The sequence below is a fragment of the Chelonoidis abingdonii genome, chromosome 19 (genome assembly GCF_003597395.2).
Source record: "Chelonoidis abingdonii isolate Lonesome George chromosome 19, CheloAbing_2.0, whole genome shotgun sequence".
NCBI classification, from domain to species: domain Eukaryota; kingdom Metazoa; phylum Chordata; order Testudines; family Testudinidae; genus Chelonoidis; species Chelonoidis abingdonii.
In genome coordinates, this window is record NC_133787.1 from 20,985,614 (window position 1) to 21,009,495 (window position 23,882).

A 23,882-nucleotide genomic window follows, 5' to 3' on the forward strand; every position below is an offset into this window, starting at 1 on the left:
CCCATGACAGCTAACTGGGCAAAGGGGCGCTTTGCAATGTACATGTTCCAGGTCGGGCTGCAGCCTGAGGTCTGGGACCCTCCCATCTTGCAGGACCTTGAGCCTGGGCCCCAGCCTGAGCCCAAATGTCTACACTGAAATTAAACAGTCCATTAGCCTGACCTCTATGAGCCAGAATCATCTGGTTTGGGCCAACCACGGGTTTCTAATTGCAGTGTAGACATACCCTTAGGTTTCACTCTAAGGCATGGGGTAGAAATTACCTTAGCAGGATGGATATTTACATTCTAACTTGAAAAAGTTTTGGTGAAAGAGTATCCAGATTGAAAGAAGTATATTAAAAATGAGTTAGTATCTAGAGTAGATTAGTAATGCTTCAGCATGACTAAAAAACAGTCAGTTGAAAAGTTTTATGTAAAGAGGAGGAAGCAGTTTATTGTTTCATGATCTAGTTCATCACCTAATGTAGCAGTACAGGCCACATCTTTGCTCTATGTTTTATTTATAGTCCTGTCTATGGCACTCATCAATGTAATATCTGAGTGCCTAAATCTTGCTCAGTAGCATCTTCCTATCATGGTTTAAAATAAACACACAACACTAGTCTCTTGGTCTCTTGGTTAGAGGCCTCTGGCTGCAAATTTATTAATAAAATTCATTATGATAGTAATATAAAATTATTAACTGTTACCCAGTGATAAGTCCCAACAGTCCTACTTTAATTAAAGTATGCCAGAATGCCTATGGGCAACTCCATCCCTAGTCATCCATAGATGCTCTATTGTGAACTACAGCTCTTTGTCCCACTGTGGCTAGGAGCCGTCATAATGTACCTGTGGGCAGTATAAGACTAGTACCAGTAACATTACTGACATCGGTTTAGTCTCCCTCTCCAAATGTGTATTCGTCCTTCATATTGCCCCAAACACCCAGTATGCTGGGATAGGCTGGATAGTCCTAGGCAGTTTTCAGATATGTCACTTGCAAGCCAGTTTGTTAAACACCACATTCAGCCTAGGTTGCCAGGCAATTGGAGAGAGCTCCCACTAGCACCCCCTTGAAAAGGCCTGGAAACGTACCCCCACAAAAGCAGTGGCTTGAGTTCTCGGGATTTAAATTAGTCTATTCACTGTGTGATGTTACTTCTTGTAGAGTGTCTTAATTTAGCATAGAGATGAACCAACATTAAAACCTTAAGCCCCTTTAAATTGAAGGGGTAAATTTGGATTTAGATCAATATTTCTGAAGCCATCCTTACAGTTTTGTTTCTAGGTCAAAACCAAAACCGGAAAAGGCTTGCTTTCTACTTTCAGTTCACAGGCAGTTTTGTGAGCACAGTCCAAGATGTTGAAAATTTCACAAGAATATGCCTGTCTCCTTGTCTAGACTATCCAAACTGTTTATCTAGCACTTCCTCACTGTGGTGCCAAGGAGTGATATACTATTGCTAATATTGCTGCTATTGAAGATGTGGAAATCTTGCAAAGTAATCTGATCTCATGAAACTTCTGTCATTTGATGCTGAAATTCCACAAGATGAGCGTGTCAAATTTCAGTGCCATCAGACCTGAGGCCTGCCTCTGAACCCTAGACCAAATCCTTGACATGCAATTTAACTAAATTGTGGCCATTTTGATAGGTGGAGGGGAAACAAATATAGTATTTTCAAGTCTGTATCTTTAAAGTCATGGTTATACTAGCAAGCTTATTTAACTTTCATCTCTTCCCCTCTCCCCTTTGTATTTTTCCCCCCTTCCCTCCCTCATACCATTGCTGGTACAAAGTGGTCTCCCCCGATGCAGCTGGGTCTCACCAGTCCTTTCACAGTTCCATTCCTCAGAGCAGAAGATTCAAGGCCTTCAAAGTAATGTGGGGGGAAGAGCTAGTGGGAAGAATTAACTGGACTCACTCTGTCTTCTCTTCTCACTAGCCATATAATAGTGGGGACAGAGGTGTGTGGCAAGCAGGCATATGGGTTCAGACACAATTAAATGGAATCTGCTGGAGGCCAGTTTGTGCCAAATAGCTGTCCTATTTGTTTCATTGCATATAATTTAATATTTGAAGTAAAGCCTGACACAACTCTTCCCAGAGCTTATCATCCATTCTTTCCTCACACCATTGGTTTCAAGTTGTTTTGGGGCTGTAGAGGTTGCCTATACCCCAAGATGTGGATGTAAGTCTTGAAGCAGCAGGTGCTTGTCTTTTGACTTGCAAGAAAGGGCTTCTTAAGCTACAGGTTCTAGTCTCTCACACCAAAGGATGGGTCTTTCCTGATTGCTATGTCCAAGCACTTCAGCAGCAAGCTCTGACCTTTACAGCCATGGCAGATGAGCTTGTGAGAAACTTTCAGGCAGGTTATCAATACTGCCTGAAACATCAGGCAACACTCTTATACTGGCAGTGAAGTAGAAGAGACTAAGCCCACGGGAGAGCACGCAGAAGGTAACTTTCAAATTCTAACGTCTGTCTATATATGTAATTTAATTTTTCAAGATGATATTTTGCAAGCTTTAGTTCACGCTGTCAGCTGGACCCTTTTGAAAGCTAAAAAAACGATAAATGACTGAATTATTTATGAGACGAAGGTTGCACCTGTGCATGCAGAGTAATGGTTTTTTATAAAACTTTTAGCATTGAAGTTTGAAGAAATGGTGGTGTTGTGAAAAGGCCCATGTGGCTAAGGGAGTTGGTGTTTGACCCTGTGCTGCTAGTCCTGATTAACCCGTAGCTAGTGTTTGTTGTAGTTATTGAGAAGCTTGGATACCTAAAGCTTCTATTCGTTCTCCTGTACCCCCAATTAAATGACAACAAAATAACATTTGACCAGGCTGTGCAGGTGTTAAGTGAATTTGAGCAGTAGTTACAAGTGAAGCAGCATCACCCTAGGGAACTTGAAGAGATCCCATAGTAAACCTTGGGGCATGGAATCTGTGCAGCCTGTTGAAAGTAACAGAAGACTATCTTATCTAGTATTGAAGAAGACAATTGTTGACTTATCAACTCCAAAGAATTAGTGGGCTGCGGGGACTGACACTTCTTGTCATTGATGTGTTGCACCAAAGCTGTTTAGGGTAACAGAAATTCAAGGAATGCTGTAGTCCAAAAGAAGACAGATAAGACAGCAAGGAAACTTGAGGAAGAATTATTCAGAAACATCAGAGGGTTGATGAGCCTCGCCATCAAGTCCACAAATACACAAGAATAGTTGGAAATTTGTAGCTGGTGAGATCAGAGACAGGGTGAGTTCTATGGAAGTGAAGAAACTAATAACAGCCAGAGGGCCAGGGCACACCCTGGCTTTCGTATCTACAGATGGAGACCCAAAAGGCTGCAGGGCCACATTCCAACCCAGCACATGTAAACTAAGGCTCAGGATTTAAACAGCTCTGTTTCAGCATACTGACATGCATGGCCAAAATCCAACTCTGACACATGCAGAATTAGTTTCAGGATTGTTCCAGCACACTGAAAGCCCATGCCTAAACCAATCAATGCCGCAAGCTCAGCTGAACCAGAGGATGGCCTGTTCAAAGTAGTATTCGTACTGCTCATTGACAGCATATCCCATGGAAGTTCAGAGGATGTTCATGTACTGTCATATCAAGGTGTTGTAAGATTACTATAGATAGGCCTTTTGTATTTTTATTACCCAGGTGTAGCATGCTGCTATATTATTAGTGTGTACTAAGACTACTGGACAAAACTAGGTAAAGGTTCAGCCACCAATGTGCCTCCTGAGTTATTTAGTTAATATAATAATGTAATAAGCCCATTTATATGGTATTAAGGTAAAAGGTATCCTAGATCCAATATATCTATAAGATAATGTTAAAACAATGCAAAATACCACACCAGTAATCTTTAAAGGAACCTTGTCAAAATGCAAAGGTCCCAAATTTAATCATTTTGTTTCCTTTTTAATATATTTGACAATGTTCATGTAATTAACACATATGAGTCTTTAATTTTTATTTTCAAAAAGCCTTTTAAAAATCAATTGACATCGGCATCTCAGAGTTGTTCGCCAGCAGCTCTTTAATAACTACCCAGTTTGTCTGCAAAATGGAGGACAAAAGTTGGAAGGAATCATGTTTTTGTCATATGCTGTAATGGGTTATTTTAAATTGAAGAAAATGATTTCCAGAGCTAGGCATACTAGTTTGACCGTGGTCTTTTCATTCACAAACTGCGTTCAGATAACCTTGGAAAGTAAAAAGTAACAAAATGTAGACAGTTCACTATACAGTGTCTAAATATTGTACTACATGCCATACCGTTATCCACTGTTCAGGGATACAGTAACACCTGTGCACAAAAAAGTGAGTTAAGAATGGAATGGCAATTTGTACTTGTAATCCTATTGCTTTGGTTAGGGGAAATTAAACTCATAGTAGTGTTTTAGTACATTTTTGATTACATGTTTTTGTTTATATGATTTTGATTACATTTTTGTTTTTTTCCTAACTGAGTTTACATAGAGGATTCTGTGACATTTTTAAAGCTTTAGCTGACATGTTATTTCATTAAAATAATGTGTAAAAGTTTTGATTACTTCAGATATGTGAACTGCTGTGCTGGATGCCACTCTATGGTAAAATAATAGTGAAACTTCTATAGTAATACCTGAATCTCAGGGACCTATTGGCAACTCTATTGTTTTTTGAGCAAATTTGGCCGTGTTCATGGATCTGACATGGAGACAGGAAAAATCAATAGTTTGAGCTTTTGGGTTTGTATGAATCCAGAAATTGAAAGTGAAAATCAAGCGATGCAAAGTCACATTAAGTGCTACTATGGTTAATCAGGAAAAATTTTCAAAGGCACAAAGCCTCTGAAAATCAGCAGGAGTTGGGCACCCATTTATGCCTATGAAAATCTTCCCATCAGAGACTACAGTCATGGGCACAGTGTAGAATGGCGACAGAAAAAGAGAGGGACCAGAAAAGAGATTCACACAACCCCCTGTCACCTGAATCCATCATGTTTCTTACAATTTACTTACCACTGACTTGGGTTCTCTATTTCATCCAAATATCCACACCCTGAAGTCTGCACGCTGTGTCACACTGATGTGCATGTGCAGCTCAGTAACTAGACTGAGGTCATAATAAGCTCTATGACCTTTCCTCCTTTACCTTATTTCCAGAATACACAGGGATCCTGTGGAAAGAAATGTGGACGAAGCAAGGTGAGTACGGATCAGGGAAGGCAATATATAAATAGAACTCCAGTTATTTGTTGTTTTAGTTGATTTGTTAGTAACTTCATTTTCTCCCTCATGAAACTGCCTCCACAGATCTTCACTTCTGGAGATTAATCAGCAGTAGCAATCCATCCCAGGAGCAGGAAATCAGGATTATTTAATTAAAGAGGGACTGTAAGGCAGCTACCCCAAATTGGGTATCTGATCTAGTCTTGGCTTCAAGAGAGCAATGCTGGGTAAAGTGTTTATGAAACTCCAAGTTGCAAATCTCAGAGATGGGAATATGATGCAGACAGGCTGTAGAAGCTGCTGTCACCCTAGTGGTATGTTTTGAAGGCCATTGGTACCTGAACACCTGCCTGAAAACAACACATCTAAAAACAAAAGATGATCCATTTGGATTGCGTCTGCACTGAGTTAGATTCCCCATTAGAATTTTCTCCAAATGTAATAAACAATCTGGACGGAGTGTGGAACGACCTTGTCCTATCCAGGCAATAATTGAGCTGCCCTTTCACATTCAGCTGGTAGATCAAAGCTGACACAGGTGAGTCAAGAATTTGGGTAAGAAAAGATATACTGACTCCATGAAAATCAGAGACTGCTTTTGACAAGAACTTTAGGTGAGGATGATGCATATCCTACCCTTGATCAAAAATACATGCAAGGGGAATGGACTAGGCAGTCTTGGAGTTCACTTACATGTTTTACAGAGGTAATAACGAAGGAGATAATTTTCAAAGTTTGCAAGGGTAAAGGACGATGGTGAAAATATCAAATGAAAAGTCCCAGAGAAGATTGAAAAAGCCAGATTTAAATCCCACACAGTGGTTGGACTTTGCACCAAAGAGTAAGAAATTAGTTCAGTGGTGGATGAGTAAAAATGGATGCTTTATGCACAGGGAGGTAATAAGGATAAATAGACATTCAGAAATGTACTTTCAAAGAAAGATAGAAAAAAGCCAGAGCCCATCACTGAAAGTAGATACACTCACGTGCAAGACAGCAAACAAAAATGAGGCCCAAAGCCTGACTGGAAACCTAAATGATAAAGCATCCACTTTTTAATGCATCCACTTTTCCTGTGGAAGACGTATAGGAGTCTAATGGGACTTCATGATTATTTGGCAAATCCAAGGATTTAGCATTTTGGGGGCCTATGATCCATGCTGACAAATTAAGCGAAGTGGGATTTGGATTAAAAAACAAAACAAAATGCAACTGAGAGAAAAGATCAGACAGAAACAGCATGTTTTGTCAGCCAAAGCCTAGAGACTGGAGTAGCAGAACTGAACTGCTCATGCAAGAGTTGGATGGATCAAGTGTGCTGACTTCTGTCTCACCTTTTGAAGGATTAGAAGAAAGTAGAATAAAAGGAGGGAATGCATACAACAAGTCTTGTCCCGTACTAGAGGAGAAGTCACCTGACGGAGCCCTTTGGTCTGTGTCTGGACAAGTACAGAAGTAATAGCACTGGGCAAAAGTAAGCTGAGGAGCACTCAGAAATTGATCTGGTTCCTTTGAATGAAATAGCCTGCCAAATAATTTTTACCTGGTAGCTCTGATATATAGATCTCAGAGGAATATGATGAATCACTTCCAGACAGCTGTAGGAGGAACAGATTCCTCCTTGGTATTGTAATCCAGGTGGTACAGTGCAGCAGATCTGTCTGTTAGCACTGGTACTCCCCAGCCCTTGGTGAGCAGAAGGAAAGTCTCTAGGCTTAGATGTACATCACTCAGGCTTATACTTGCTCCTCCCTGCTACTCTGTCCTCCTTTACCTACCTCCTTGAGGTAACCCCCTTAATTCCCATATGCTGTGTAAGTGTCGGCCTGACTCTCCATTGTTAACGTAGCACCATTGCTGCTGCCCCAGGCATACCCTTAATGTGGTTCTAAAGTAGCAGCAATGAAGATAAACTGGCACATGTCATTTATAAATATATCGTATATGTATATAGCATCATGCTGCTGTGTTCCCAATAGCTAAAAGACTTAAACAAAAAACATTAAAAAGCCACATTTTGTCATCACACAGTTGGCTGGAACCCAAGCCATGCTTTGGAAGTTGAGCTGCATATGGATCAGGAAAGGAAGATAGGGAAACAGTAGAAGCATGAAGGAGGTAGACTGAGAGGGAAGGGATAGGAGAGAACAGAAGAGGAGAGGAAAGGGGGGCGAGCTGAAATCAGTGCCCATAATAAATAAAAGGATCTTCCAAAGACCCTTTTCTCTCCAAGAGTGTCAGTGTTGTCAGCTCAGGCCTTTAAGCAAAATAAGAAAACCAAATATTTTACACTCTTAGTCTGCCCATCCCCAACTTCTGTTGACTTGAGTGGTGGACTGTATGTAGAGATCTGAGGGCACAACTTGCCCCTTATACTTACATATATTAACTTAGTTAAATATATAATTAATACTATTTTATATACTGGATCTCTAATGTGTGGTAAAAAGGTATGGTTTGGCTGCTGGTAGTCATCTTTGAGAGATCATTTACATGTATTCAGAAATCTCCTCAGGAAACCTTTTCTGCTTCATTCAGATTGCAGTTTTTACGTAAGATCATTATTTGTAACAAATCATTAAGGGCCAGATCCAAATCCTATTGAAGTTAATGAACAATTTCCCCTCCACTTCAAAGAGAACTGGATGTAAGATAAGGATTTTTATAATCATCCAGGCCCTTATTTTCCAAAAGGATTGTCTGCACGCAGTCCTCCTTTACTCCAGTGGGACTTTGTGTAGCAGATCCCAGCATCTGCAAGATAGAGGGCCGCAGACTTGACTTGGCTGGGACTACTGCTGCATATAAAATTAAGCATGTATATGAGTGTTTGCAGGATTGGTGCTTTCACTGTAAGCTTCCTGGGGCAGGGACAGTATCAATGAGCACAGTATCAGTAATGAACAAAAACTAAATACTAAAAATGAACTATGCAGTTTATCAGTTAGATTAATGATCACTATGCATTTCATACAATATTTAGTTTTAAGTAAGTCTAAAATCATACATAACAATACTATGCTGTAATTGCTGATCATGTATCTCTTTGTTCCAGACACTTTTCTAAAAGAGTATGTATTATGTATGATGTGACCTTCAAATGTCATGAATGCATTGTGCAATAAACTGTCAATATTTGTGGTTATAAGGTACTAGATGACTTTTACAATAATTGGAACAGCTATATTAAAAGCTTGGATCACTCAGCTGGTTAAAGAGAAGGACACAGGCCAATGTTCATCTGGGACTTTCCTTCTGCCAGTTATTAAATGAAAGATATTGCAAGGTGCTTAAGATGTCTTCTTTGTTTGAAAAAGAATATGGCAAAAAAAAGTCTCTGGGGAAAATGTTATCTCTAAATAATCATTTTTCCTTTCAATGTGCATAATTTTCAGGCTAAACTGAGCTCCATACGTTAATGACAAGTGACCAAGCTTATATTTTTAAACATTACAGCTTAGTTTCTGTGTCTTTTTTTTTTTTTTTACAGAATTCTTCAAACAAATCAGGCAGCCAAAAAGATGTATTTAAAATTACTTTTGAGCTGTTCAAATTATTTTTAAAGGTTTTAAAAGCTACAGACATTTCAAAAAAATAAAATACCTACAAAAAAATCTGTTGAGAATTTGTGATTTAAAGCAGAAAAAAACCTCTATAGTTTTAAGTTGCTTTTAAAAAGTGTGGTTATGTGTAAATTACAAATAGGGTAAGAACTATAGTAATAACTGGGATGTAAGTTGCTTTGCTTATCAAATATTTGTATTGCTGTAGAGTATTTATTTATACTGATGCTTAATGTAGGGCCTACAAAACCCTCCTCAGAAAGCATTATGTAGTGAAAAATACCATATTATATCAATGAATTGCATAAATGAAGTACTATGGTGTGATGTATTTTTGGACTATAGGCTATGAAAACAAAATTTTCAGCTACTCAGAATACTAGTAAACATGTCTGCTGCCTTCAGAGTCAGTAGTTGATGCTTTACCAGTTACTGACACATTGCTTAGAACATTTCCGACTCCCTTTCCCTCATGCATGAGATAACACCTACATAGCTCATTCCAGCCTGAGGTATTGGCTATGATAGGCTTATGATCGCTTGAGGTATATTGTGACTCTTCCCTCTCATAAATGGGCCTTAACATTTTAGCCCATCGGTTTGAATTTTCAAAACTAGTGCACCTACTCGTGCACTCATTGCTAACACATATACACTAGCTGTAAGTGCCTTTCATTTGCCCACGCAAAGGACTAACAGGGAAGGCTGATGTCACAAGTAGTATACTTTTTATTTACCAGCTGAAACTTTGGTATAGTCTTCATTCCTAATAATACAAACATAATTTGGCTGTTGCTTTCTCACTGGCCTCCTTTCCAGTTCTTCTCTAAAATAGCTCTCTGTTTAAACAAATTCTTTGCCAATCCATATTAATGCATAACAGTTTAAGATTACCAAATATAGTCATTATAAAACCTAAATGCTTGATGTAACAATAGAGGCATCAAGTTGTCACTGACCTAAAGTTACCAGAGACCAAAATACAGTTAGTTTTTCACTAATATTAGAATCCTTCATTTTAAGCTATGAAGTTCACTAACAAAAAGTTCAAGCATTTGTGATGATTATAGGAGTTTAGTTTCAAAATATAAGCGCTGGTCCAGATTGTACTCTCAGTCACATTTGTGCAGCTTTATTGAAGTCAGTTGGGTTGGACAGGTATAACTGAGGGCAGAACTGGGTCCAGTGAACATAAAATGAAAAAAAAAATTCCGTCGTAGTTTATATATTTTATAATATTGAAAATGATTCGAGCTAACTTCAAAGTATAGACAGAGAAGGAAAAAAAATGATGCATTCCCAGAAATTGAATATTCTGTGGTATTTGTCAGGATGAGAAATGGTTAAAGTGCAGACAGACCTGCAAGTAAAAACAATGATGGTAGGTTTTTAGCATCTACTAAATTGCTGCTTCATCTCAGATTTGGAATATAGTATCTCCTGTTCAGAGAGCTGTGTGGATCAGACTGGGTAGTTTTATAGATATTTTAAAAATAACAGTGATCCTAACTCTTCATGTTGTGCCATATTTCATTAACTTCTACAGGCAATTCTAAAGACAACTGCAAGTATTTTAAATTTCAGAAATATATAAAAACACGGGATTATGTGGAGCTTTAAAGATTGTTGACCATATTTTCAAAGGGACCTCCAATACAGTCTGGAAAATGTGTGAGTGCAAATGCATACTTGAGTTTGATTACCTATTTTGTGTGTGATTACCTTTCCCATGTGATTACCTATTTGTGGCTAATTTGGCTATCTTTTTGTCGCCAAGACTCCAACTGCCTTCAGTGGGAGTTTAGCCTGCAAAAGGACTGCAATTTAGCTCCTTTGTACATGAAAGTGCCTCTTTGTGTATGTGCAAGTACAGGGTTTCACACGGCAAACAAATACATTTGTAAGTTTTCCAGGGTACATTTGTACCTTTGACAATTTGGGTTCTAGGGTGGGTGAAGTAAATCCTACCTACCTAACTCGTATATGTTTTTATTTTTAGAAAATTAGTGCATTCTCTCTAGTCATATTTATTGAAACACTACATAAAGTAGGCCACACAGCATTGATTTTGAGATCGTGAGGAAAATGTACACATTTTTAAAAGAAATCTTGTTTGAGTGATTGTCCATATGGGTTCCACTTCTGGTGCACATGACCCCATGCATGTGAAAGAGGTTTCTTTTTGGCCAGCAGTGTGCACTGGCACCTCTGCCCTGGAAGTTCTCACATCTCCAACACCCATGGACATAACAGGCAAAGTGGGTCCAACCATCCTTAACTTCCTTCTTCCTGCCTGTGGCAGTTTGACAGAACTCCTACAGTGTCCTCGTGCTCCTCTGCACACTGTGCAATCATCTGCTAATGTGGACATAGCCTAATGACTTGTCTAAGGTCAGGCAGGAAATCTGACTGAACAAGAATCTGAACCTGGGTCTTCTCTGTTTCAGTCTAGCATTATAATCACTGGACCATCCTTTGTCTCAGCTCATGCCTCTAGCTAAAATGCAGCTCATAGCCCAGATTGGCTGGTCACTGAGTAATCACAGTACTACCTGAGACTGTGGTCCACACTTCCCTCAATACCAACTCCTCAGTACTGAAGCTTCCAGCACCAGTAAGCTCTGTGGTTGCAACTCTGACATTGACCTCCAAGGTGCAGATGTTTCCTGCACCAATTTTCCCAGTACCAAAGACATTCAACATACAGTTGTAGTCAGCCCTGCTGTCCTCATCTGCTATTGTAAACTACTCTGCTAAAAGTGCTACTGCCTCAATACCACTTACTGATATTACCTCGGTACTGATGAGCTCTCCTGTTTAGGTTGCGGGTGTGGTTTGAGAGTGCCCTGGGACACTAGACAGGGAGTCCCCCCTTGGAAGAATTATATGCTTTTCTTCCTCTCTTCCAAGAATAGCAGGGAGATGTCCCCCACCTCCCTCTCGCTCTTATGAGCTATATCAGTCTGACACAGAATCTAGGAGTCACTGTTACAAACACAAATCTTGGGGATTTTATGGGGAACATTTACTTTGGTTTCCATCCTGTTGGCCTCCAGCCCCTACAGTGTTCAGTCTTGGTCATTTTGGGCTTCTTGTGGTAAGCAACCAGTTAGAATATCTTCCTGCTCTCTCCCCCACAAATCATCGTAGATCTACTCCAGAGGTTCATGGGGTACTGTGTCATAGTCTGCACCAGCAGGAGCATGACGGCAAGAAAGAAGATGGAAGATCAATTGATTCCAACAGCAATATATTCCCTCTCATCTAATGAGAGAGTCTTTCTTTCTACAGCCAGTCTGCTGGATAGTTTTAGAACTTTCCCAGACCTGTTACAGAGCATGGTCCCAGTGAAGGTAACGCAAGAAAAATCTCACAAATTACTAATGATTCTGTACTCCTCCATGCCTATCAGTGAGGAGTTGTTGGAACACCAGCGTCCAGGATACCCCTGTTCAATAAACCTGAGAGTCATTGTCAAATTCCTTTTAAGGGATTTGAATATTTCTACATCCACTCAGTCCCTGGCTCAAATGTTGCAATGGTGCAAAAAGGTCCAAAGATTGATATAAAAACTTTGTAGAAATATCTGCTACATTGCTAGCCTCTAGATGTGCATTATGAATGATCTGATGCTTCTTTCAAAAACAACTATCTGAACTGGGTCATATTGTCACAGTCCATAGAGAAGATTCCATGGACGCATAGGGAGGAGCTAAAATCTCAAGTGTCTGAAGGACAAATAGAAGCCTGAATCTCTCTGCAGGCTGCTCTAGACACATCTGAGATGGCAGCATGTTCAATGGTCAGTTTCATTGTGATGCACAGGACTTCACGGCTTCATTCTTGTGGACTACTCAAGTTGTTCTAAATCATCATTGAGAGCATCCCATTGGAAGGTTATGAACTATTTAATACATGAGCAGATGAAGCCCTGCATCCATTTCAAGGATTTGAGAGCTGCTCTTCACTCCTTGAGTGCATACACTCCAGCCACAAGGAGTAAGCAGGCCAGAACTTAAAGCCTCATCAGACAGAGGCCCTCTGCCTTGTATTACTATAACACACACAGACAATTGGAACCATTGAGAAAGAAACAGAACTTCGAACATAGGCAGCCCTCTGCCTCATCCTTCTCTGCTTCACAGTTTGCATCAACCTTTAATAGAGCTAATTGCATTTTTGAGAGACAATCAGAACCAACTGAGGATCTATACCCTGTTTTCCCTGCTTTTGTCAACCACCATTTTTATTTTTAGGAGGCCTGGACCCAGACCTTCTTGGACCAGTAGTTCCTGGAAAGTATAAACAAGGGATGTTCCATCCAATTCCAGTCCCTTCCTCCTCTCCCCACTCTCCTTCCCTGTCCTATTTTAGCGACCCCTCTCATAAGACACCGTTAAAACAGGAGGTAGATTCCCTTCTGCAACTCAGAGCAATGGAAGAGATGCCCCTAGAATTCAGAGGCATGGGAATCTACTCCCATTACTTTTTTAATCTCAAAGAAAAAGGAGGGCTGGCATCTGATTCTAGAGATGCTTCAACAGATTCATCCATCATTGCAAGTTCATGATGGTAGCCCTGGTCTCAGTTATGCCCTTATTAGATCCTCAAGATTGATTCAGTGGTCTCTGCCTTCAGGATGTTATTCCCATCTGTCCATAGATCCAGCACACAGAAAATGCCTCAGATTCATAGTAGGGGACTCTTGCTACCAATGTAGGTTCCTGCCTTTGGTTCTCTCCATGGCACCAAAAATATTCACTCATTGCCTACTGGTCATCACAACCCACGTAAGAAGATATGGCATTCAGGTATACCTATACCCGGATAACTGCTGATCTGGGGGAAATCTTCCCAGCAGGTGATCAGGTTGATTCTCATGATATTAGGGCTCTTTACCACAGTGGAGCTCAAGATCAATAGAGAAAAAGCCACACTTTTGCTAATCCAAAGTATAGAATTCATACATGCTTTTACCCAGCGCTATTCGATAGTGAGACTTCAAAATCAGATGCTTGCTTTGGTAGACCTGTCCTACAATCCTTGTTTAAATAGGACTCCTAGCACCTACTGTCCAACTATGAGGTGATTATTAGTGGATGTGGAGTCCATCTGGACAGTCACTCAAAGAAGAAAGAATGGTTACTTACTCTGCAGTAACTGTTTTTTTGAGACATGTTGTCCACAAGGATATCATAGCCCACCCATCTTCCTCACTTCTGTGGAGTCCTATAGCTACAGGATTCTGAACTGGTGAAGGAACTGAGGGAAGGTTGGGTCCTATCTGTCCTTTATGTCCTTGAGTGGAAAATATGCATGGCTCCAATGGACAGTCGTAGCCAAAAAAATCAGATCTCATGTGCATTTGGAACATGCACACCAGAAATGGAATCCATGTGGACACCACATCATGAAGAACCACGGTTATTTGTAAGTACCATTCTTTTTCCTCTTTTTTTTTCTTTTGGTCCTTGGAATTGATCAGCTGAGAGACATTTTTCCCCCCTTCAAATCCTAATTAAGTCACAAGTGGAATAGATTTGGTAGGGCTAATCCTAGTTCCTATATGTCCATAGTGAAACCTTCCCACAGATTGCTGGCAGAGCTCAGTACAGCCAGCAAGTTTCCCACCAGTGAAATAGTTTGGAGATGGATGGGGGCACGTTGCCAGTCAGTGTTGCAGAGCCATGTGGAGAAGCTTTACCTGTGCCTATATCCATTATTGTTAGCTTAGTTTTACTGCTGCTAGCCCCCCTCGTATTTATGACAGTAGTTCTCTTATCTTACAGATCATACATGTAAGCTAATTTTTTCTTAACCCTCTATTGGTTGTTTTAAGCCAATGAATGTAACTTATCAGATATCAAGTCAAATGGAACTTAAGAACATGCTTTTAAATAGCATCTGTATAAGTGATTTGATGAATGGGAATGGTTTGCTGACTCATGTCCTAGTGAGAGGAGAGATGTGAGGTAGGGTCTGAAAGGGACAGACAACCATGAACATACATTTGCACTGACTGAAGTAAAAAGAGTTAGATGTAATTCAGGTAGGAGTGGCCTCCAGCACTTTGGTGGGCTCTGTAAGCAGAGAACAAAGAATGGCCATACTGGGTCAGACCAAAGGTCCATCTAGCCAGTATCCTGTCTTCCGACAGTGGCCAATGCCAGGTGCCCCAGAGGGAGTGAACCTAACAGGTAATGATCAAGTGATCTCTCTCCTGCCATCCATCTCCACCATCTGACAAACAGAGGCTAGCAACACCATTCCTTACCCATCCTGGCTAATAGCCATTAATGGACTTAACCTCTACGAATTTATCTAGTTCTCTTTTAAACCCTGTTATAGTTCTAGCCTTCACAACCTCCTGAGGCAAGGAGTGAAGAAGAACTTCCTTTTATTTGTTTTAAACCTGCTGCCCATTAATTTCATTTGGTGGCTCCTAGTTCTTATATTATGGGAACAAGTAAATAATTTTTCCTTATTCACTTTCTCCACACCATTCATGATTTGATATACCTCTATCAGAATTCAAAAGAGAAACCCTCAACACAGCTTTAAAGTCTTAGGAATGTGTTCACTGTGGGAAGAAAATGTTCTTATAGGTAAGGCCCTGTTGGAGTAAAGCCTTTAGCGCTATCTACTGTATGTCTACTTCAATTAAAGGAAACTCTTCAGACCACCCACATCTTTCTCTGCTTCATTGTTGTTTTCAGTTTGCTTTTTCAGAGGGATTAGTGCTAGAGTAAACTCCATAGCCTCACAGCCTCAAAAAATTCAGTTCTGCGTAAAGTGAAAATTAGACTCTTAAATCTGCAAAGTGAGCTGTTTATCTTACAAATTTATTCTTTTTTATTGGGCCACACATATTCTAGATAGAAAGATAAAAGGGAAATGGATAACAGACCATCATTTATGATGACATATAGCAAAACATAACTAGTACTCTTATTCTGTAAATTCATCCTGAGTGGCTTGTTAACTTTATCTATATATTTATCTATAGTGTTCACATAGTGTTTATTGATCAATTGAGAGTTTTTCTTTTCATTGTCATCGTACATACAGTATTTTGCACTTCACAATCTCAGAAATTCTTTTCTCTAAGTAGTTTTGAACCTTATTGTATAAAACTCTTTTGTTGAACACTCTGTACAAACAAACAGTGGAAAATCAGAATTCCTTGGGCAATTCGGAAATATTGGTTTGCACCTATCTATGTGTGCCTTGATCTTGAAAGATGGCATATACTCTGAATTATGTTACATTTAAATACTTGTGAATAATTCAAAATGACAGTTACTGGCCTTCTACTTAAATATTCTGTTTTAACTCTGCAATATTTCAAGTAGAACTAAAAACTTTCAGAGAATATAGTCAGGCATGTATTTGTTTTAGAAAGCTATCCTTTTTCACCTTTTAAAAAGTGACCATTACAAGGTAGAGTGCAAGTATATGGCAAAGCATATTCCTGATGTCTTTTTTTTACATATATTTCAACCATAGAAATATTTGCATTTCCATAAACTATTCTTCTATTTAATATGGTACAGAGGAAAGTTAGCTGGGAGTTTAGAACTTTAGATTTCTATCTGATTATTAGATTTGTATATTGCTTGCAGCTTTCTTAGGTAAGAGCATTTTGTGATTGCAATTAAAAATATGACTTTTAAGCTTTTCTGGATTCATAAGTTCCCACATAGCTCTAGGTGTCCTGTCAGTCTCACTTGTGTTTTCATCGTTCCCCAACCTTCATCAAAATAGTGACAGTGTCCATTACATGGTATTTGCTTAAAATTTCTAATGGTACCTTGTTCAGTAATGCAGTATTGGAGTCTGTGCTACTGAATGAATGTTTTTCTTAAGCCAAGTGTTAAATACTTTTTGTTATGTCCTATCATTTCTGAATAAAAGACAACTCTGTGTAAATTGGGTTCCACCTTCTGATAGCTTTGGTTATGTAGCAAAAAACTGAGGATGGAACAAATTTAATCAATACTTTATGGGGAAAATTATCAAGGCTGTGCACAAAGATATAACTATATGTTTCCTGTTAATATTAATGGGAGTTGCACAGCTTAACCTCTGCACACAACTCTCAAAATGTACCTCTGTGTAGTCTGCCTCTGTAGTGTAACAATATTGTAATTCCATTTCAAAATTTCTACATTTGTCATCCTACTTTCTCTGCTTTTGTACTGATGCATGTATGTCACATATTACATGGGAAATCTTCATCAATACAAAGTGAAATTTGAGATATAAGATTGGTTTTAATAATCACCTTTTAAAAATACCCTACCTTTTTTGTACCTTTTCATGTCAGTCTTATGCCTAAACTGTAATTCACTTTGTTCATATCCTGCTTGAAGCATATTCTCAATAGCCATATTGTTCAAAATGCATGAGAAGATAACTTCTTTTTTTAATTAGAAGACCTAAATGGTATCATATTAGACACAGCAGCTATTGCAGGAAGATGTACAGTGAGCATGCCCCCATATGTGAAAATGTAGAGGAGAGCAGAAGAGAAAGTTCCCCTCACCTGGCCTGCTTTTTCATTGGCTTTCCCTGACATTAAGCCAGTCAGTATGCCTTGTGCAGCCTAAAGCCAATGATGGAATACTGTGTTAGGAAAGTGGCATTATCTGTTCCAATTCGTATGCAGAAAGGGAGGCAGTGTCACTTCTTCAATTTTCTCCAATATCTTCACAACTGTATTGTTGTTGTTGTTTTTTAATTTTAATATAATTAATTAAAACTTTTTCATATTAAAATGCTCAACTTTTCAATAATAATTATAAATTAACCATATTTAACAAAACTTTTTGAAACTTTTTTGGGAAAAAATTAATAGGAACTAAGCAGAAGAAGAAATCAAACCAGCTGCTGACACAGCTGTTTCATTTCTTGTATAATTCAGTTCAATATAAAGGTACCATATGCTGTTTAAAGTGATGTTAGGAAAGATGAAATAATTTGAGAGAATAACAAGAAAATACATGAATTGTCAGCATTCTGTCAGATTTAAAGAATGAAATAGACAGGTGTGGTATTGACATATTTAACTTTGTGTTGTGTTAGCAGTTTCAGCGAGAACAACTTCTGACATGTGCTGAAGTGATGTGAGAACATTTCTGTGTTTCAGACATCGGAGAAGAAGCTGGGAGATCTGTAGGAATCCAGCAGCCAGCTTTACTGAGAGACAGGAGCCTTGGTTCTGCCATGAAAGACTGTCCATATTGTGGAAAAACATTCAGAACGTCACACCACTTAAAAGTACATTTGAGAATCCATACAGGTGAGAGGTGCAGGAAAGTGTGGGTGTTCTATGCCATAAGGTAAGATGTTGCAATACATGTATGGATGGGAGTTGTAATTTCCAGTATAGACTGGTACTCAGAGTCCATTGAGAAAGATATATGGCAACATTCCTAAATAAAAAATACAGGAATGGTTAGATGGAGGAAAAGGCCACTTTAACAGAATCATCCTTTTCCAGTTGTGGTTGTCTCAGGGCTTGTCTGCACAGTGTTTGAGTCTGTACTAGAGGGGAGTAAGTTCTGGTGTGCACTAGCATGTTGTGCACCACCCTGCTGATGTGTAGGGAAAGTTCCCTAGTGCATATCAGTGGGGTACCGTTTCAATTGGAACAGGACTAATACACTCTAAGGAACTTTTAGTGTGCTCCACAGGGTCTACAAAGTCAGTTAGTGTGTAACACGCTAGTGCATAGTAGAATGTATATCCCTCTGGTGCGCACTAATGCACTGTGCAGGCACACCCTCAGAGTCACCTGCCTTCTTCACTGTTTCCTTCTGTTACCCTGGTTCTTCTGCATAAGCCTATTTCAGATTTAGTGATGTTAACTGCTTTGATGGCCTCCCTTAGCATATATTTAGGGATTCTTTATGGTTTTACTCTGTTATTATTTTTGTTCAATTTATCCTTAACATACTCATTTTAACCTCTTCCTGTGTACATGAACACTTTAGCTTCTTTAGTTTTATCAAATATGGGTATAGCTTGTCATTTTAATATTAGAATCTTGTCGAAGTCCCTTTCCATGTGTCAGAGGCTGCGTTTCAGAGCCCTAGCTCCAGCCTGAGTGGGAACATTTACATTCCCATTTTTTGTTCTGTAGCACGAGCACAAGTCTATAGATCTGGGCTCTGAGACTTGCCACCATGGTGGTGATGGTGGTGGGGCGGGGGTTGTGAAAGCCCCACAAACCCAAGTCTGTAGATTAGGCTCTGAGGTTTTATTGCAGTGTGGACGTACCCTATGATACTTTTTTCCATGTGCCTGTTTGGGGTAGTATATTCTGAATTCTTCAGGCCTACAGTAACTCTGGGAGACTCTGCAAGGTGGGTAAAGGAGGATTGAGCCCTCCCAAAAGGTAAGTATATTTGTCACATGACATGGATGGCCGGGACTCGTTTCTCTCTCCTCCTCTGGAAGCCATGCATGAGGGGTTATCGCAGGGCTTTTGTGGATAGTAACTGCTTAGGACTGTGTAGGCTGCATGTGGATAGGTCCAAAGTTGAGACTGGCATGGGTGGTCAAGAGCTCATATATTAATTACCCACATACAGTCACTTCTGCTACTCACTGGCAAGTATGGTTCTTTCCTTCCTATTCAGCAGGATAGCCTGGTGGGTAATTTGAGTGGCTCAAATGGGTGGTCATCCAGGATTTTCGCTGCCAGTAACATCCCAATTATTTTAGGAAATATGGAGCCAATGGTGTATACACTTCTACAGTTCATAGGCACAATGAACAGGATTAGGAAATACTTTCCAGCTGTATCTCTTGAGTTTATTATCTTTGCCATTTTTTCATTCTACAAGGTATGTTTTTTTCATATGCAAATGCTATTTGTGTACCCAAATCAATGGTTTAGGTGTCTAACCTGTTTGCATGCAAACATGTAATTCTGGAATGCACAAAATTGACACTGCATTATTGGGTATGCAAATAGACGGACTGCTTTTGAAAATATGACTGGAAGGGCTAAAAATCAGCAAAAACTGGAAATTGAAAGGAACAGATGGAGCTTATGTCTTATCTTTTCTCCTTGTGTCTTTGAATTGTGGTACAATGGTTGACTATATAGAGGCTGCTTTTAAGGTCACTTTGAAAATTTGGCTTTAACATTGTTTAAGTCATATAGAAAGTAAAAACTTTAGGATTGTCTCTTTACTATGTGTTTGGAGTTTGTACTGTTCCTAGCACTGGTTATTGATGGAACACTGATCCCTTTATTCACTATTATAATAAAAGTAAATAAATAGTAATTACTTTGTTTTAAAGAAGTCTTGTAAGCATAAGTTTTAAACTCTTTTAACCCATTTCTAATGGAAGATTTATAGAAAAAATATTTTAAAATAACCTGAGTGGAGTCCTCTTTCCTTCCTCTGTCAACACCTTATTAAAATTAAGTGGTCATTCTGTTTTGTTGCTGTCAAGATGACATTGATTATGCATTCAGTATTTGTGGCTCAGAATTCATGGACAATAAGTGAATTACAATGGAATGTTCCATAAAATTTGTGCTTTAAAATTTACTAACAAAATCAAAACAAAAAGATAAACCTTTATGTAAATAAAGAAAAGAAAATGATTTGGGGAAACATCATATAGACCATGCAAACAATGTTTGCAATGTATTTAAAAAAGCATAATAATTTTAACATAGATAAAGATCAATTTCTATTGAGCTAAGAACAAAGTATTTCTAAAATTATGAGGAGTATGTTTAAATGAAACAGTGTGTGTTACATATTGTAAATAGTCATAATAAACATTATAAAATGGCAAATTACAAAAGTTATTAAATCAAAACTAAGTTATGCAGTAAATGGAAATGATGTAATAGATACCAATTATTAAGCAGATATTATATTGGTGGTTTTATACTTGTCTGTGACTGTATTTTGTCAGTTTCCTGCATTTTATATCACACTGTGTCTTTATTATATGTCAGGATCATATAACTGACCGATAAAAAAAAAAAAAAGCACTTCACTGTATTTCTCCACTACATTAACTCAATTACTGCTCTTGTTCTCATGGCACCTGCTTGTCAGAGATGAGCTTAGGCAATTTAGAAAAAGTTAGGTTCCTTCCAATATGTGGGTGCTTGGAGGCACACAGGTAGAATGGCTTGGTGCCCCAGCCAACAACACTGCATTGTAAACCCAGGCTCGGGCTCAGGCTTAGGCTCAGGCTCAAGCATAACTCCCCTTCTGTCTACACACAAATCAGTCTGATCCAGGCCTGTGCCCAAGCCCCAGGAACCCTCAGGAGCGGAGTGTTCGAGCCTGGGTCCTGCAGGGTTTGGGGCCAAAACCCCATTAGTTTGTTATGTGGACATAGCTTGGGCTCAGACCTACTGGCCTCAGGTCCTGAGTGTCTACTAGGTGATGTCCTACAATCCCATAGGTTAGTGTGCTTTGTCCTCTCTGTCCCAAGAGTAGCCAGTCAACAACCAGGAAACGGAAGCAGCGCTCCCTTTGTCAAGTACATAGCTCAGCATTTAAGCCTAGCATTTTATTCTGACTGCTGAGCTGCAAACACATTGAACCATCTTCTGTGTTTGCAATGAATACCAACCAGAAGAAGTTTTTTGCCAATTGTGCTGCTTCCTGGCCAGATTTTGGTGAATTTCTGATGCAAGGCAAGCAAAAAGTTCGATGACTATGCGTGCCTGGAAATAGCGAAGAAAATGGCAGCGCTGGAAATTCACTGGACCGGTGACCAATGTTGGGAGAGGACTAAGCAGTTCAAAACCAACTATCAGAAAGCCAGGGATGCAAACCACACCTTTGGGAACTCGCTGTTATCCCACCTCTTTTACGAGGAATTTGACCAAGCACTGGGTAATGCACTGAACACTGAGCCACTAGACTTCACAGCCGCCTGGTCAGCAAAGATGGTGACTGTCTCACCCCTGAATCTAGAATAGTACTGGAGGGGATACAGCTGGTGCTGGAAGAGGCTACCAAAGTCATTCTGGTGCTGAGACCAGTCCTTGAGGAGGCTTTGCTGCTGGAGCAGCTGCAGAAAATCCTGGGCCCCTACTTGGAGGAGCTTTCAGTGCCTCTTCTCCTATCCCCAGATTAGCAGTCCACCATGGAACCTGAACGGAAACTGAAGAAGCAGAAGTCACCCTTCAGCCTGGTAAGTTTCTGGCTCCATTTTTGTTCTTATGAATATAGTATGGGAGGGATTTCCAGTTTATGAACCAATGCAAAAGTTATTACCAGCCATGGGTAGCAGCATGTATTTGCTAATGGCAGATTGTACGCCAACAGTTTAGCATCCCTCCCATCTGTCCCCAACACCACCACCTCATGGAATTCAGAATGGAGAATGGGAAGTGTGAACAGTGAAACAAGCATTTAAAAAGTTTTAATAGAAACTTGCACATTCTTGCTACAACATGCCAGGGTATGAAAATGTGAACTTTATATTGGTTTCCCTATTACTATGCCATTCCATATCAGCCTAAAGGTTTAACAAGCCACCTGTAATCAATGACCTGTAAGGGGAGAGGGTGAAATTTACATGTATATTAACAAATGTAGTCCATTAAACTAATATAGTCCCTATAGCCCACAGTGACTAAATCATTTGTCCAAAATACAGGTGGGGGGTTGTATGCACTCTAGAAATGTGCCGAGGGGTAATGGAGTTCTTGGCAAGTCCATATTAGTATATGTGTTTGCATGCAGTCACAACTGGCTGTATTGAAAGCTGTGGGGAGGCAGTAATCCATGCAGATGCAATTCTGACAGACCCCGCTCGTCGGTGGGTGGAATTGAACCTGGGACCTTTAGAGCATAGTGCATGAACCTCTACTACATGAGCTAAAAGCCACCTGGCTCATAAGTAAGGTTGTAGTGTAGACTCCATCTCTCTCTTTATGTGGTCTCAGTGCCAATAGATGGAACAGAACACCACACCCAGAAGGTGTGTGGGTTGCACAGACACCAACAGAGCATCCTGTTGATTGCCTCATGATTTTTGACCCAATTCCAGGTGCTGATAGCTGCAAACTTTCCCCATAGCAAGAACTCCAGATAGGTAGTCACATTCTGGGAAAGGACATATTTTGGAGTGCCACATAGGTAGCTGATCAGCCCATTCCACTCATAGATGTGCTCTTCAGTCACCATAAGTTTGAAAACTTATGTGGCATACATGACTGTCTTGCCACCAGCAGCTTGGAATAAAACGTCCCTTTGCCATTCTGGAACCACAAGAATTGTTATGTCCTCCAAAATATGGAATGTCTGAAATGATAGAGAGGGATTGTGTTGTACACCATGATCCACCTGCTCCTCCAGTGCCTAAGGTGTTCTACAATTTTTAAAGTAAACCAATTGTGATTTTTAACTTACCATTCCCTGTGCCCTCTTTTCATTGTTATTAACCTGATTGTGTCCACAGAGCTTCTGATGTCTGATGCATATGGGGTCTCACAAAGTATCATTTTTTGGCTGTCCAATTCCACAAGGATTTTTCCTGTTCTTATGCCCTGAGTCATCTGTGAATTACTGAGACAATAATGTACTCTTTTATGTCTGCTTGCAGGTCCCTCAACCGGCCACTGTACCTCAGCACTCAGACACATTCCAGCGGAAGCCTAGATCTCCGTACCATCATGGATTGGTCAAACAGGAAGATTTTCTGTGAGGAGCGTATGTTTGACATTCTGGACAGGTCAACAAGCAAGTGCAATACCACAGAGAGAAGGATTCATGGCAAATAGAAAGGCAAAATGGAAAGAACATGCAGGCTACAAAGCAGGAGTTGAGAATTGCTGCCATGTGCTCAGACCCAGGAACACTTTGGACAATGCCATGGTTGGGTGGCCCATGCAACCAGCCCTTAACAGCAGCTGGACAGGACAAATCTACCCCCTGCAGTCTTCTACCCCAGTTGAGAACCCCCCTTCTCCCAGCATACTTCTGCCCCCATGCTGACCCTCTCTCCCTTGCAGGCCTCCACACCCGTGCAGTGATGTCAAGTTCATGCCAAATGTACATGAAAGGGAAAGGAGAACATGCCAGAGGACACACAGATTTAAGGGATTGTTT

The 23,882-nt window shown here is 39.8% G+C and overlaps 1 protein-coding gene across 3 annotated transcripts in view; it reads left to right on the top strand.

The window, feature by feature from the left end:
* Positions 1-23,882, top strand: part of ZNF536 (zinc finger protein 536) — a 292,886-nt gene that overhangs the window by 106,406 nt on the left and 162,598 nt on the right. For all 3 annotated transcript variants that reach the window (XM_075073677.1, XM_032764180.2, XM_075073678.1), the window contains one exon: positions 17,927-18,079. In XM_075073677.1, coding sequence (XP_074929778.1) covers positions 17,927-18,079 — 153 coding nt within the window. The remainder of the gene's footprint in view (positions 1-17,926; positions 18,080-23,882) is intronic.